We start from the raw sequence: 17,561 nt of genomic DNA, 5'->3' as shown, positions 1-17,561 counted from the left end.
GCTATATCGCTATCCAATCCAATAAAAGTCCCCCCTCCTTTTGCTTTAATTAATTTTACAGCTAGCTTGCTTAATTACTTTCAATCAAAATCCTCTTGCCATCACAAAATTAGAAATGGTTCAACTCCATTAGTCTAAATTCTTCATTTACATACACAAAGACTGTCAGCTCTTGCTAAGCAAACGGCCTCCTGCTTGATGAGATTGTTTTTTTCCCACACACTCTATCACTCTCTCAGTTACACACACGCATGCCACTGTGGTGTTAATTTTTTTGAAAGGAGAAAAGTAGCATTAAATTATTTGAGCCCCTTACTTAAGACATTCTCTGCCTAATCAGGGTTCAGGTAAGCTCTGGTTCACATCACGCAGGGCTCCTGTGCAACTGGAGAAATTGATTACACCCACAACCCCGTCAAAAGAAAACTGCTCGACCTCAAACAATGCAGCACAAAATATGTGCTGTATACAAGGGATAAACAGAATTAGAGAGGCGGTGGCCCTGTAAAAGGAGCTAACTAGTTCTCCCTCTACCTGGTGACACACTGTTCACTATAAATCTGGCTCCTTTGCGGCAGAGTGTCACTGGTCCTGACTACACTGTGGAAACTAGCGACGCAATACAAGCCAGTTGGCTGCTGTGAGCAAAGCAACTGGATTTTTCAGTGGGATGAGGGCCCATGCCCTGCCGCCCAATCACTTCAACTTGGCACACAGGCATCCTCTCCATCGCACACACACACACACGCACACACACACTGCCTAAGGCCTGCACATCATCAAGAATTAAGGACATGCAGATAGGGTTTGTGCACTGACCAAAGTGAAAACCCAGGCACACAAGCACACCACCACATGTGTGTGCGCGCACATATATACACTTCACACACACTACTAGTTCCATAATTACGTCCCGAGATGAGGGCATTAAACTGCTGTAATGCACTCACTGCTGCAGCGCACTACCGCAAAATATATCGACGCTAAAACCTACATGTTCATCAGCGACACTTTCCTGTTGCTTTTATTTCCCCGTTCACGCTACTCAGCAGGCCCAGTCGCACAATACAGCAGACTTTGATCTGCTGCCCTCATATTATCTTACAGATGTTTTTCGTTTATGAAGGTGGAGTTGTGCGGAGGAGAGGGGGAGAAAGCACACCTTTAAAATGAAAATTTCTGAACTGAATATGAAGCTCTTAAATAATCCTCAATAAGTGACCATGGATTGGAGGAAAAAAAGCCCTGCAGATCTAACCTGGCCCTTTTCCTCTGCAAACACCGGTTTCCCTTTTCCTCTTTAACCAGTCCCCATTAACACTGTTAATTATCCAAATCCATCATTCTTGGGGTAAATGAAGACTGCCTCTTTAATTCAATTTAATAGGATCATTTTCCAACTCAGGTTCACTTTAGCCCCAGCTGCCCGCCCACTAGTCCCCCACTGTGTCTCCCCCCATGGTATCTGTGACTCCTTTGGCTATATATTCTATGGTCTGGCTCTCTCCCGTTGGTGGAAGGGGAGGGAGGGCGATGAGGGCTTGATGGCAGTGATGGGCCGACACGCTGTTGATCTCCCATGTCTTGTCTTGGCTCGGCTGGTGGCAAGCAGCAGTTCTGGGTTCCCAGTCTGCTGTGCACACTTCCTGCCCGTCGCACACAAACACTGACACACACACACGGGCTCGCAGTACCAGCCATGTTCACCGGGGCTTAGCTAATCCTGTCACATCATGCCACATTGGCTGAGTTGAGGCCTTTCGCAGCGAACCCACTCCCCCCCTCCCCACCACTCGATCCAACACACACACACACACACACGACTACCACAAACCTCCACACACCTCCACACTCCACGACCACTCCTTCACCAACTCACTTACTCTCTCTTACCTTTGTTCATTTCACAAGGTCATGGGTGGCCGACTACGGCATGCGAGTGGTGAGACGGGACAGCTGACAAACCTCTGTGTTCCAGCAGTACTAGCAGCGCTTATCTTATGGCGCAACGCTCTTATGATATGAAATAAATAGACAAAATAAGTTAATAATAAAGCAGCACTGCTCTTTTATTGCAACTTAGTAACTTGTTTTTGCAAGCTTGCAATTACTTTTACAATGTGTGTACATAAAAAAATGTTTTTCTATTTTAATTGAATCTTAAAGATGCTATTTGATGATTAAAAATGTGCTTATAAAATATACAGGTGTCATTTTTTCCCCCTTTCCAGCATCTAGTTTGCTGAAGTTGCATCAGTGTCAAAACATAATTTGTATGGCTGTGAAAACTGGACACTCGCATTCTTTGTTTTAACTTTCTGACTATAAAAGTATAGCTATATTAAGACTGGCCTCCACTATGTTTTATTTGCCTTCTAGACTTCTCCTTAACAGAGAACTTTCTGTGTTGAGGTTTGTTTTCCTCTTTATTAAGTTGAAACATAACTGTAAATGACAGGAAAAATTAAATGCAGAAAGCAAAAATAAATAATTACATACTTTTAACAAAAAACATGAGCGCCAAGTACTGTGTGTCACAATTCTGTCATTTAAATTCCTTTAAGAATGTGTTAAATATTAGCTCCTCTCATACAATTATTCAGTGTGAGGGTGAATTTGCCCTCATTTCCACGGACTAAATACACTGAAACCCACACATGCACATGCACGCAGTGTTCCCTTTACAATTTTCCCAGACTTTCATTTGAGACAGACTCTGGGAGAGTTTCAAATGATTTTAGCCATGATTTAATTTGGTTTTGTTAAAGGGTGATGTCAGCACAATGGGAGACGAGCCTCTAAATCCACTACATTCACCCAAAATGCCCAGATGAGATAATCATTGGTGACGTCTACGAAAACACTTATTATATTTGCCCATCGCCTGGCTGAAGCTGTTAAAACTCATCAGCGTTATTCCCTTTTTTTTCTTTCTCTGGGAAAGAGAAAAGAAAATAGCTCAACTTATAGTCAAAACTGTCACCCCTTTTAAAGAGACAGTGCAACATTGTTGTGGCCGAAGTTTCTAAAAGGGAAAAGACAGAGGGCACGGGGCTATTGGGTATCTATTCAATACTCATTTTGTTTGCACCCAATACTAATTAAATAAAACATGCACAACTTTATCATTGGCTTTACAGAGATGAACCGTTTGAAAGAGTTTGAACTGCAGTCACACGTCTACATTCTTCCCAAGTAATAACAGGATATTCTGGCATGCTGGAAAATGTGTGAATGAGTCCTGCTCGTCTCTTGACTTGTCCACACTATTTGAAAGGGCTCGGGGCTGACAAGGTAGCAGGAGAGATAAGAAATGGATCAATGTGAGCCTTTCTCATAGCTTAATTTATTTTAAATCCAGGCCCTACTTACACACGGCACACCGACAGGCCTTGTCAGCTCCAACTAGCATTGAGATATTTAAAACCATTAATTCTGTGCAGCGGCAGCCTGAACGTGTATGACACAAGCTGTCGCTGCGTGAAACAAAGCCAGATCTCTAACTGCCACAGCTTCCACTTTTGAACACAGCGCAGCCACAAAACTGTTACTCAGGCGTCACGATAACACCGCAAACCTTTCTGAATGTGAGACAGATCTCAGAAAAGTACAGCAGAGAAAGAGAGCGCCGTGCTCCTAATCCAGTGAATGCAGTGAATTCAGTGTATCTACAGGGGCCAAGTCCTCAGAGGCAAGGGTCAGAATATGAAACACACAGGCTATCAGCCTCCCGACAGGATATCCTCACGGATCAGCAGTGGTAGCCATGTTGACCCGCCCCGTTATTAAAGAGGCTAATCTGTTCAACATGTCAATGTTAGCACTTTTAGCTGCGATTAATAAAAGAAGACCCCAAGAGTGCTGTGTGTGCTTTTTCAGAGCCCCAGGTTGTTTTCATTTGGTTTGTATTTTTAGTGGTTTTTGCTGTTTGGTTATTCAACAGTCTGCTTTTCTGCTATTAGCATAAACAGTGTGAATTATTAACTTTGTTAAAAGAATTATAATTGTCCATGAATCCTCAGCTCTGTGGTAGCTTTGTGTGTTTTCTGCCTTTCTGCCACTGGCAAAGACTCACTATGGCATTGCAGGAATCATTAAAGCAAATGTAACTTTATATTTTATAGATACGGAACAATGCACATGTGATGCTTGACTTTGTGGCCATTTATGTGATGCTTAAAATGTATGGCCCAGTGGCTTTCACAGGCTGGTAGTAATAGAACTGCTCTCTAACAGACTTGCTTTCTAAGTGCCTGGTGCTGTGTCTTAATTTGTAATCTAGTCAAACCAATTGTCCGCTAGCTAAAAAGGTCACAGAGACAATAGACTACACAGCCTCCCACAATGTAGAGAAAGCCCAGGGTGTCTTTTGTAGCTTTTTAACCAAAGATGTAATTAAGACACCTTCATCTTCTGGGGTGAGAAGGGCACCAACAAGCGTCTGCTGGAAACACAGGAGGAACTTCCCAGCACTGGAAACAGAAGCGAGACGCACGGCAAGCTAGAGCATTTGGTTCGAGGTGAAAATCACCTGTGCGCCCCCTCCGAGGACCGAGTTTACCTGCTCGTGCAGCCAGCGTGTGATTTTATACATTGCGACCAACGACTGTGGCAAAGCGAGCTTGTTGGGAAAAACTGAGTGATGCAAAGCAACACAGGAGAGGCAGAGGGGGGACTTAAAGGACGTGATTTATCTGGGCTTGATTGCGTGTTAATCGAGGTTACGTGTATTAAGTGGAATCTAATTGGAACAGACACTGGCAGTCTGACAGATCGACATGATGCAGATGGATTGAGGGGGGGAAGGAAAGGGGGGAGCGAAGGGAGAGGAAGGAAGGAGAGAGAAGCGTAGTGCAGTCGAGAAGGCAGAGAATGGAGGCGAATCAACATTTTGCTTCTCCGCACGGCCAAACAGAAAGAGTTTTATGACACCCAACATTGAAAAAGGAAAACTGCCGGAGCCTTTGAAGCAGTCGGGGAAAGGCGACCGTCTCACGTGCGTCTCGTGATTGGCGGCTGATGAAACGTGTAGAGGAGGACACACACGAGTGAGATTTTGAGTGACAGGACACAGCACTGGAGTTTGCCCTCCCCCCCAACACCGCCACCTCCTTCCTACAGTTGCCACAAACATTCATTTCTGCTTTATTGGAAATGAGAGGGAAAAAAAGAAACCATCCGAAAAAGACACGAGGTAAAGAGGTCGAGTGACAGCTGCTGGAAAATTTCTCACCTCGATTGAGGGGACGAGCAACTGTTCCACCGGTCCTCTTGACTCTCCCCTTCTCCTGACAGGCGACAACTGTTTCGAAGGCCCTCTCCCCAAATCTGAGGCATTTAGCTAGAGGGCTGAATGACGCTTTCAAATGTTACTAGAGTAATAGATCGTAAAAAGAGGGCCACCTGTTAAGGTCAAGCAACTGCTAACTCATAACTAATATCCCATAGACTTTATGGACAAATAAGGACAGAAGAGTGTTTGTGGAAGCAAAAAAAAAAAGTTCAAAGAAAAGATATTAAGATTTGAAGTTGAAGATACAGTGCTGCATGGACATTATTTCAGTCGTAGCATTCCTCTGAATTGGTCAGTGTGGCTATAATTGGTAACGGAGAGGATACAAAGTGTGAGTGACAAGAACAGCCTCAAAGCAGCAAATAGCCCAGGAGCAAAAAAATGACTGTCACACTGCCATTATCTAAATCAGGGTTAAAAATACAGTGGTTCCCAACAAAAGGGTCACTTTTACTGAGAGCTGGACTGAATCAAAAGTGGTAATAAACAAATGTATGTTCAAATGGAGTAAAAAAAAAAAAAAAAGGTGTAATATAATGTGTACAGAGAGCTGAGAGAAGAAGCACTGAGAATGAAGCATAAAGAGAAAAAGATATGAACTGTGAGTGTAATTTAGAGCTGGTTTGCAGGACACTACGGCACTCGAAACTTCACTCATCAACACAAAATGCCTAAATTGTTCCCGACATGATCCCGTCATAGCACAGAGACAGGGGAGTTGCTTCGGTCATCCCTTGATTTGATCCATTATGACTGTTACACTAATGGCATTAATAAGGGCAAAATTGCTATTTTGAAACTGAATTTTCATTCTCTTCGTTTGGCCAACCTTATCGCCTTTCTCCTACATGAAAGCCCACAGTGAGTGTGCATGTGTGTGGGTGTTCTTCTGTTGGTTTTTTGTTTTTTTTGAGTGAGAGTGTGTGTGTCTGTGCCCCCACCATGTAACGGCTATAAGGTCATCTCTATTTTCCAGGGTTGGTATACAATGTCGTCGGATTGCAACATTTTGCACGGTTTAAAAACAACAACACGAGCTTTAAAATTCGACTCCCTGCTATTCTGAATACGTTGCTTCCACCAGCTGGCGCTGATAAAGCACCATAACCTCGTTTAGCACTATCACAATAAATTAAAAATAACCCTCATGCGTTTGTTTTGTAAATGGTAAAATGGACAACACCATGAATACACTGTGAGTCCGCTTTAAAGATAAAGAGAAGTTGTTTAAAATCCAAGTATATTAAAATAAATGTGTCCTTGAACTGTGTTTAATTAACTCTAAACTTACAGAGAAGGTGCGTGCATGCTTCCTGTATATCTGTGCTGAATGTGTGCGTACGTTCAGCCCTCATCAGCCTCTAACATTGAAAGGAATGACACTCTGTGATCAAGGACATGAATTGCTCATTGATTTTTAGGGGCCAGCTTAACTATCCATTCCAATTGATTTTTAGCTTTGCTGGGTGTGCGAGTTATGGCAGTTTTAATGTATCATCTGTATGTGTACTCATCACCCACTGCAAGAGGATTTACAATAGTCTGTTGAAAATGCAGCTGAGTGCAAATGAGGGACAGGGACTTTATCCTATTCTGTTATTTTTCTATTCTAAATTCCAAGAAGCGGAGGCCATAAATGTTTTATAATAGGTGGAAAAACATCACCTTTAGCATGCTTTTTTATATCTCAGCCATTATCTACTTCTGAACTTAGTAAATGATCTATTGGGAATAAACTGCATTGTTTCTTATCTTGATACATTCATGGAAAATAAAACCAAAGCATGTGAATGAACTGTAATCCCCTTTAATGCTAATCAGTGTTGTTTGGAGCATTCATGTCAGCTTGCAGTATCATGTAGCCACGTGAACCAGAAAAGAGTAGAAATTTCAAGAGGGCTCAGGCCCCCAAACAGCACAAACAGACACACCACAGCGTTGCCACAAACCAGCAGCATGAAACAAACAAGAACATAAATTCAAGACTCTTTCAAGACTTTTCAGTGTTTTTGTTTATCTTTGTACTGCCGTAATAACTCATATTACAATGAATTAACAATTCATATAAACTATTAATAATCAATGATTTGATGATGTAAGAGACAAAGTCAGAGCAATGTGATCCAAAAGGCGGTCTAAAGTCATCTGTCAGGTAGAAAGTCATTAAAATAGGGGCTCGTTTTCCTGTTCCAAGCTTAGGTTTCACTGAGGCAGGGATACATTTCTATTCTTCAGCAAAAGGCTGTGCTCTCATATGATATCATCTCTTTTAGAACATTACCCTCAATGGTTTGTCTTTTTTGTCTTTTGTGTTTTCCTCCAATTCAAATTGCCCTTTTTTTTCTCCAAATGGTTTGGGTGAAGCGGTCCTCTGTGTGAGGTAACTGCCTTTTGTTCAGTGAAAAGGACTGCATAAAGCACACTTTACTCCATCCCTTAAAAAAACAAGTCTGCTTAATTAATGTTTTACAAGTGCTGCTGTATTCTTATTCAAAAAAAAAAAAAGCCTCTATCAAAGCCGGCAGGTTCAGATTACGTACGCTAATTGAAATTCTGAATTTCTAAGCCAACTTCTCTTTTTTTTCCCTGCTCCCGCTCTTTCTCCCTGCACACACAATAAAGCCTAGCATTTTGTAGTCCACAAATGACATCAAATCATCTAAGTAATATGGGCTTTTCTTTTTTTCCTGTATTCTCATGTTCTGCTAGTGGGTTCATGAGACAGCTTAATAAAGCAGTAAATGCTTGGGGAAGCCTGAGAGCCTACTTTGTGCATGTGGATGTGTGTGCCTTCACGCACACGCATGCTCTCATGTTTTACCTCCACCAGGGACCTCAAAGCGAAGGCAAAGCCTGGTTCCACACACTCAAGCAGATTTTCCGAAAGAATAAAGCAAGAATAAAGCCAGTGAACAAAAGAGAATGACTAATACCAAAACCAAAGCAAAAAAGTAAGACACTTATCTCATGGGTTGACATTGGTAGAGCCCATATTAATGCAGTCTGAGCTAAATGAATACAGCATAATTTACAGGTTCTACATGCATTAGGTGCTGGAGGAAGGCACGTTGTGTGAACAGCTGCAGGTGTGGAGCAGCCAGGCTGAGGCTGAGTTTGGACAAGCATCACAGTCACCAAATGGCACAATAGAGGAAACATAGGTTTCTATGCACTGGTGACAATGATCTAAGATGTAGTTGGAGATTGGATCAACTAGGATATGGGGAGAAAATCGTTTTAGCTCCGCTCATACTCTGCATATACATGGGTTTGTTTCAAAGGGGAAGGCTTCAACCTTTCCTAACATTGCTGTTTATCTGGCAAGGTAACTGTAGCAGGTGATTACATAAATTATAGAGTTTTAAAAAATGTCATCCTTGATAACCTTTGTTCTGAGTTAATCATTGCAGCAAAAGAAAACTGCTTCTCTTCTGCTCTCTTTTATATTTACCCAAACTCCCTCCTTTCAGCGGGGGTATTATTTTATTGGCTTGTTTTGCAAGCATTATAACTTTGCATTCTTCTCCCAAGGTCAGTTTCTAGTGTGCCACGCGGAGTATTTACACATGGGGCTTTTCAGGTCAGTTCCATTGTATTTACATCAAATAATTTTTGATAAGGGATGTAAAAGACCTATAAACCCGACATCATAAACAGGAGAGGTGTAGCCGAAATAAGGACAAAAGATCAACGGCTGAATTTTTTCTTATCTTAGACACGTTGATATTTTTTGAGTCAACTCTCGTCACTCCCTCCCACTTCACCTTCCCTCCCCCCCGGCCGCCCTCTCTCTCTTTCTCTCGGCTGAGCAGGACCGTGGACTTGTTAGATTTAGTCCAATGGCTTCCCAGTGCGGCCAGCAAGCGAGCTCTTGTTTCATAGAGAAGTACCTCCCCTGTTATCTCCCTAGCACTATAATCACTTAACAAAGACTTGGGCATTTGCACAAATTAAAACATCAATAATGCATAAGTGCTTTTCAGTTTTGAGCTATAGTGTCCCTGTATTGGGATGAAATACCCCCTCAACCAGTGGAAAAACTCCAGCTCGCCATCTTCTGTCCCACAAATGACTTAAAGAAGCCACGGACTTGCTTTTGAGCCTCGAGTTCCCCTCCTCCTCCTCCCCCTCGGTGTAAAAGTTGAGGCGAAAGCTGTGGTGAACATTTGGGATCTGCTTTGGTAACGGGACAAAATGGCTGGGCTGAGTGGGATGCGGAAGTTGTTTTAAAGCGAGAGGCGGTAAGTGGTGGTGGCGCATCAATGCAAACAGGCAACACCCTTGAGTGGCGCAGCGTGGCATCCTTCCATAAACAACACCACCGCCGTGTCCCCGACATTTATGATTTGTGGTCAGAATGGCAACACAGGCCTGATTCTGATCCAAGTCTGCGTGTTTGCCCTATCCTTACATGGCTAAATCTGCCCAACCTACTCTCTTATTTTCCCATCAGATGAAAACACCAGACGTTTCATATGGTCGCCGGAGAGGTTTGCTTTAAACAAGTTATATGAGAACATTACACTTGGACGAGGATAGGGAAAGGGCGGGGGCATCATGGGAAAGAAACTTAGCAACACGCTGAAACCAGGATGCTGTTCAGGCTACTGTTTAATTTGAGAAGAAAACCTCCTTCATATTTATTACTGCAGTTGTAGTTGCGCTGACTATGGAGGAGTTAAGTATCATTATTGGACTAGTAAATCCATGACCAGTACCATTCCAACACCAATAGAGGACGAGCCATTCTATACAGATGGCCTCAAGGACAATTAGCAGTAATGATTGGTTGCCACATAAATGAGGGGAATTCTATTTGCTGCTGCACTTGCTGATGATCACAGACCAAATGCCTCTGACAATAATATGGATGGCTGCTTTAAACTTACTTGTAAATGCCGGTAAAATATACAGTAGATTAAAAAAAGAAAAAAAGAGCATTTCTGTGTGTCTCTAATATTTAAGGAACAAGCAATAAAGAGAGGGTAAAGTTGAAATCTTTTGCGCGTTGCCATGAAAAATAAAGAGACAAAATAGCACGGTGATCTAAAATATTATCTCTTCAATCATATCCTTTCCCCCAGATATCTTCATTTCCCCCCCTCCACCTCCCTCCCTTTCTCTGTCAGTTAGTCTGGCAAACAATCCCCTTGTTAGCAAACTGTTAAGACAGCCGCTTGGTACACAAATTGCGCTCGACCAAGCGAATTTGTTTTGCAAGGGTGACCTGTTTAATCATCTCATTTTCTTTGGCGGACATTTATTCATCTGGTTTCCACGGTTACAGAGAACATTAAGGGGCTACAGTAATAAGGCTGGAGAGTCAAACAGGTAATAAAAAAATTAACGCCATTTTCCAGCAGCCGAGGACAGTGGGTGAAATGAATCAAGGGAGAGGAGAGGGAAGCAGCGGGGGGAAGCGGGGCGGGGTGGGGTGGGCTCCAATATTGTCCAAACAATAAGCCTTAGCGGTTATTTTACTCTGTAGATCAGGTGGTGCTGTTATGGACATGACACTTTGGGCACAAAGCAGGAGAGATAAAGCTTTTAAAGTGGCCCTGCTCCTATTTTTTTTATTGTCATTTAGCGATTGCATATCAGAACAATTAAAAAGTTAGCTTGAGATACCTATTAACTTTGCACTCTTTCTTTATTTCTCCCAGTGCTTCGCAGAAGGAAAGATAATTTTCACTTCTGGCAACGCAATGTGTCAATAACATGCAAAGGGACGACATGACATTTAGAAGCCCTGGTGAGAAATGTTTCGTAGTCCTCCCAAGTTGAATCATGTTTTCTACTACTGTCATCTGAAAAACAGAGCAACAGCAGAGGAAGAGGACAGAAAAAAGAAACATAACCTTGGAGATTATAGAGTTTATTGCTCTCAAACTATTACAAACAGTGACCTACACACAAATTGAGAGTCCAACTTCTTGCCAAATATAGAAAATTCCGGCACAATAGGGGGAACAGGTGCTGAGGGCCCATAGAAAGTGACGAAGCCGAAGAGCTGGGGTTGCTGCTGAATGCCAAATAAGGCAGTGAGACACGTTGCACCAAGGCACACAACAACCTACTGTAACGTGATTTTCTAAGTCTGATGACTGTCACAGATTCTCCCACAAACTGTCCTCGCCGTGTTTAGACACCGTTCCACGTCGCTTTCCACTTTAATAATCACCGAACAAGAGAAAACAAGCAACAAATTTGATGCATTACTCATTTCTCCACTCCTTGCAAAAGTATTTCTAATTGACAGCGTGGCTTTGGCACTCCTAAAATATGCACAGAAAAACTCCTCAACCTAACCCTTAATCATTTAAATCGGCTGGTTTAACCTGTATTTGGGCATTTTGTGACTCTGCCAACACCTGTCCCCCACCCTATGTGAAAAACAAACCAAATTGAATTCTTTCTTTGTCTGCTGTCGTGTTAATTTGTATTGTTTGCCGGGGTGGCTTTCGGTGCGAACGAGGGGTTGAGGGAGGGAAGCACAACTGCTGGCAGACAACATCTCTCAGGAGAGGGAGGGAAAAAGAGATGTCAGCCGACCCGGCCTCACACACACACACACACACACACACACACACACACACACACACACACACACACACACACACATGAACGTAAGATACGCACTCTCACATCAAACATACACCGCTCGCGTGTCACACAAGGAGCGCGCTCAGTTCCTCTCGCTCCTGCTGGCTGAGGCAGGAGCCCAGAGAAGCAAACTCTGGTCGTACATGCCGGGGTTGAAATCCCCAAAAGGGGGGAAACGGACAAGCAGAAAGGCTAAGCTGTGGCTATGGGACTGCCAGCTGTTCTGCTAACAGCCTCTTAACAGGTGTGGGCTCTAGAACCATGTAATCCTATCAAGTTACTAAGTAAAAAAAAAAAAAGGAAAGAAATCCGGCAAACTGCTGCATACTCCTGAGCTCTTCTCCTCTCTCTCTCTCTCTCTCTCCCTTCTCTTCTCTTTCTGTTGTGATAGAAATGAACAGCTGGGCTTCAGATTTATCATGTACAGACTGTAATTATTGCTGGTGCTGCCTGCTACTGACCCAAGTGAATAGAATGTCAAATGAAAAAAAAGATAAGAAAAAACACACGGCACATAAAGAAGGGGGAACTGAAGTTGCCGGGTTGGGGGACTGTATATGGAGGATGTGTGGGTGACACAAAAGACAGAGCGGGGCAGTGTTTAAACGTCACTGTGCTCCTGTTTGCAGTCAATTACGGTTGAGGACAGGGGTATTGGCTCTGTAACTCGGCAGAGCAAACATTTCGTGGCTCACAGTGAAGGTGACAGGAAAAAAAAGAGGTTCCATGTTTGTTTCAGTTTTTTTTTCTTCCTCCTCTTCTATCAAAAAAAAAGCCACAGACATTACAGCAGGTCCTGGATTCCTGTCAGAGAAAAGGTGGCAGAGAAGTGAAACTGAGAAATGTGCTAAAAACACAGCGGTGAGGCGAGAAGACGGATTTGTTTTGAGTTTTTTATCAAACATGTACGATTCACTAAACTTGCCAAACGATTACTGTTTAATAAGAAATGAAGCGGAGCCACTGGTATTGGACCACACCAAATGTTTCCGTCATTATCTGGAAGCAGTCTGACCCTATCTGCTGTATTTATTCCACAGATAAGAGGGGTCAGGAGATAAACTATTAATTTATTATCCATGTCAATCACTGTCCTTGTCGTAGAGATAGCTTACCCCGCATCCGCTGCTTTCTTTTTGAAACACATTCAGCTTAAAGTTGTGGTCTGTCACATTCCATGCCCACTAAACCTAGGTACGGGCTGGCTCACACCTTAAAGACCCCCTGCCACATTTAAAAGGATTAGTCACCACATTTTGTGCCGGCTTAATCTCTCTTTCAGCTGGCCTAATAAGTGCGCTTCGATAAGCGAAGCATGCAAATTCATTCATGGCCAGTGGAGACCATGCTTTCAGACAAACGAGCCAAAGACTTCTACTCTGCTAATTACCTCTTCATTTTCCCATTTTCCCCTCTTATATAGCATATCAACAACTAGAGATTATTCTACCCCCTTACTTTGCATGAAATTATAATTTCATATGTAAGATTAGTAAATCGAGTCAGAGAAAAAAAAGTTACTGGAAGCTTCTCTCCTGACTCTGCACACAGGAATACATGACACGGCATATTCAAATGTGAGATTAAAAGCAGAAAAATAATATGAACCTTTCTAATTCATGATGTAATTTATCACTGATTGCCTTCCTTTTATTTGAAAGAACAGTTCACTCTTTTCACTTCCCTTTTTTTTTATTTTGCACAACAAACATGCATTATCTGCTATAATAATAATAATTTCAAAAACGTAGCCGGTTATATTTTAGATAAGAAAAGCAATGAAGACCCAAGGTGCAACCTGTTTATCATTCTGGAATATTTCTTCACCAAGTATTAATTAGACCATTACTCCAGATTGGTGACGGGGAGCTTTGAGGTTTTAATTAGGTGCTGGCCACTGCATGAGTGCACAGGAGTGAAGAAAGGGGGTGGTGATGCCACTTGCCTCGCTCCTGGCCCATATCAAGTAGCCCTGAAACACTTTGGCTACTGCGGCAAGATGCATGGCAGCCCACGTGCATCTGGAGTTTATTTGATCATTTGATCTCTGATGTTTCCTCTTCCTGCCGGTTTAAAAAAAAAAAAAAAAGGCCAGTTGGTGTGATTTGGGTATTAAAAGATGGGGGTTAAGGTAATTATGGTGTTGGGTGGTTTGTGTCTGATGACTGGGCACATGCTCAATCAGGACTCAGCTGTCCCTCTCTTTCTCTTTAACCCCCCCCCTCACACACACACACACACGCACACACACACACACACACACACACACACACACACACACACTTCCCTGCCCTTGTCTGCTGTCTGTATCCCCCCTTCTCTTACCCCTCTGCCACTCTGCTAAAGCCAGGCATAACACACACAGCCTCGCGCGACATCAATCAAATACTGAGAGCGGACCATAAAACTACACAAACATACACTGCCATTAACTGCTGCATTTGACACTTTGTAAAATAAGGGGACATTTAAAGATATATAATTTTTAAAAAAGACTGGTAAATTACTGAGCAGTTTCTCAGAATAACTTAAAATGTTAAGATAAAATTTCCACATGTTTTAGATTTAAAAACAAATCATGTTTAATTCAAATTAACTCAAAGATAACAAAAATCCTATATTTTGCTGGAATTTGAAGGAGGTGTTAAATAAGTAAATGTGGACAATGTGTTTTTTCCTCGGTTGACAAGGCGATACTAATCACCTCGTTGCTGAGGAGCACTCTTCCCTGACAAGGCTCCTTAGAATACAAGGATCCCCCAGGAGAAATCGGCATGAAAGAGGTTAAAGACAATGACTCGCATTTTTTCCCCTCATCCAAATGTCTCCCTGTTAAATTTATTTCAAAACTCTGTTAATCTGCTGTACACAACATTTCCATTAGCATAGCCCGGCCCCCTAATAAAAATTCCGGCTAGTTTAATTAAAAAATGTAAATTTACTGTCATCCAAGGAGCAGCAGAAAGAGGAGTGCAACAGCATATTTTATTGCTTAAGACATCAAATTGATTCAGGTTATTGCTAAATTGTGATAAAAGGTTATTGAGGGGCCTTCAGACCTGGGCTTGTTTTTCTCCCTCATTTCATCCTGCTTTTTTTTTTTTTGTGGAAGGCCGTAAACGATGGAGAGGGCCACAAAGGGTTAATGAGACGACTCAGTGAGGGAGAAGGCAATCAACATTATGACTCATAAGAGGGGAGAAAAACATTTTCCAAGCTGACGAAAAGTTTCAAATTAGGGTGTGCCACGATAACAGTTGAACTTGTTTGTTGTTATTTTAAACTATAATGCAGGACAACCTTAAATAACCAGACGTAATAACCGAGCCCTGCCTCTGTCCCTCGAATGTGTTTGTGAAACCTTGTGGCCACTGTGGTCTGCTGTGCAGTCTCTTAAGAGTTTTAATTAATAAGAAACATCATCTTTAAGATCGATTTTTTAATTTTTCATCAATACCGGCATGTAAAAGTTGAGGGCAGAAAAGCCTATACAAACATGTTAAAAATAACAGCCTGGAGCAAAGCCTGCGTCAAGCAGGAATTACACATTTCTTTTATTCTAAATATTTTAAAAGATAAAAAAAGAAAATTAATCTTGTACACTCGTTATATATAGATAGATATATACAAATGAGAATCCTTTCTGTAATTGTAACTCTTCAGCACCATTTTTAAAAATATCCAACTCCAAAATACTACAACCTAAATATATTTATACTGTTAAAAATAAGGCATGGCAGATAAGACCGTTGAAAGTGAAAGAGAACCTATGAAATTTCTGTTTAGCTCTAACATTTATGTATGATAATAATGAAATATATAGAGTGAGTATTAATACACACACATCACAAAAGGAAGACACCACATTGCATGCAATCAGAAAAAGACGTGTGTACATACAGTACAGCAAAACAGAAAGAACTGAATGTGACCGTAAAATGTGACTTACTTTAAAACACACACAGAAGAAAAAAACCCCGTTCTTACAAGCAAAGTGGGGAAGAGAGTGACGCTCATAATCCAGTTACCACAGGACAAGTTGATCTTTCTAAAAGTGCGCACAGAATGACTGGTGTTAACCTGCCAGCTACAGGTTTAATGAAATCTAAAATAATCTGCCTCACAGGTACATTTGCACAAAAAAACGCTAACAGTGAGAAGAGTCTCAACAAATATTTTAAATGATTATTATTCCGGTTATAATTTAGCACGTTTGATTTTATCTGTGTGTTTATGTATGAATGTAACAAACACCTGTGTAGCGTATATACACTAAATGGAAGTACCTGGAAAGGTGTTAGTAGTGCTCCTGCTCCCTTTACATGTGTGACAACATAAGCAACACAACAGTTTGTTTGCTTTGTCCCCTTGGCAACAAACCCTTAGGCCATTCAGGTTATCCTAATGGCATTGCCAGTGCCTCAGTGTCAGACCAATACCTGTGTTTCTACAGGATGAAACGCTGGCTTATTAAAAAAATAAACAAAACGTGTAATTAAATGAAAACAAGCAGGGAAATGTAGATTTTTTTTTCTAAAAAAGGGCTGAGAGGAGATTTGTGTCCTAGAACAGAACAATAAATAGACACTGACAAGAGAAAATGAAACTTGCTTTGTGAACTTTTCTTCACATGTGCCGCATGTAACCCAGCGTCACGACTTGTGCGCGCCTGTGTGTGTGTGTGTGTGTGTGTGTGTGTGTGTGTGTGTGTGTGTGTGTGTGTGGTGGAGAAATGGGCAATCATATTTGATATTGCAGTCACCTTTGGGCACTGTCAAAGAGCTATAAATAAGGGTGTCGCAACACTTGGGTATACGTACGCGCAGGCACATAGTTTAATCATGAACAACTTCCCCACTCTGTATATTTAGCCCGAGATAAAGGCACACCTTCAACTGTCAGCTAATAAAACACATCTGAACAAAAGGCAGAAAAAAAAAACAGAAGAAGAAGAAGAAGAGTACTCACCATATTCAGGGAAGTCGAAGTTAAATCCTCTCAGACATGTAACTTTCATAATATAACTCAACTCTGTTAGAAAGTCATTCGAATGTTGTGGTGGCGGCGTTGAGAAGGGGGGGAAATAAAGCGGAAAAGTAACTAGATAAAAAAGGGCTTCCTTCAATCAAGCACTAAACTCCTTGACATGTAATCTGTCAATAGTTTGTTGCTGAGATAATGCCGGCTGCCACGAGCGGATTTGATTGGCAGCTTAGGGTCTGGCCCCTCCTTCCTGTGGTTTGACGGGGAGGTAGGTGAAAGAATACGGAGCCTCCCCCTTCCCTGCTCTCTCTCTCTTTCTGTGAGTCGCTGTCTATGTCGCTCGCTCGCTGCGCCGCCTCTCTCGCTGCTCTGCTCCCATACAGCACTCACACTCGCACACACTCACACACACACAGACCAAGCTGTTGGTGATGTTGTCTGAATAGGCTGATAGGAAATTATGGCAGAGGAGCCGGAGCAGTTTTTTTTTCTCCCTCCCTCAGTGGGCTGGCCTTTCCATCTTTGTGGTCTTCTAGCCTTTCAACTCTCTTGGGGTGGAGCCTCCACTGCCTCTATTCAAATGAGGGGAGCACAACAGTTTTTTTTAAAAAAAAAAAGGAGGTTTTGTGGAGGAAAAGATTACACGTTTATTAAATATATTATGCTTTTAATGATTAAGTGT

General features: G+C 42.0%; 1 protein-coding gene across 1 annotated transcript in view; it reads right to left on the bottom strand.

The window, feature by feature from the left end:
- The window catches only part of casz1 (castor zinc finger 1), a 77,422-nt gene extending 60,109 nt beyond the window's left edge, over nt 1-17,313 (bottom strand). Inside the window, exon 1 of the mRNA XM_035951444.2 lies at nt 16,865-17,313. Coding sequence (XP_035807337.2) covers nt 16,865-16,913 — 49 coding nt within the window. The 5' untranslated portion in view covers nt 16,914-17,313. The remainder of the gene's footprint in view (nt 1-16,864) is intronic.
- Nucleotides 17,314-17,561: the final 248 nt, after the last annotated feature.

Source organism: Amphiprion ocellaris, chromosome 8 (assembly GCF_022539595.1).
Source record: "Amphiprion ocellaris isolate individual 3 ecotype Okinawa chromosome 8, ASM2253959v1, whole genome shotgun sequence".
Taxonomy (NCBI): domain Eukaryota; kingdom Metazoa; phylum Chordata; class Actinopteri; family Pomacentridae; genus Amphiprion; species Amphiprion ocellaris.
The sequence above is the reverse complement of the archived record's forward strand: the minus strand, read 5'-3'. Positions and strand labels throughout refer to the sequence as shown.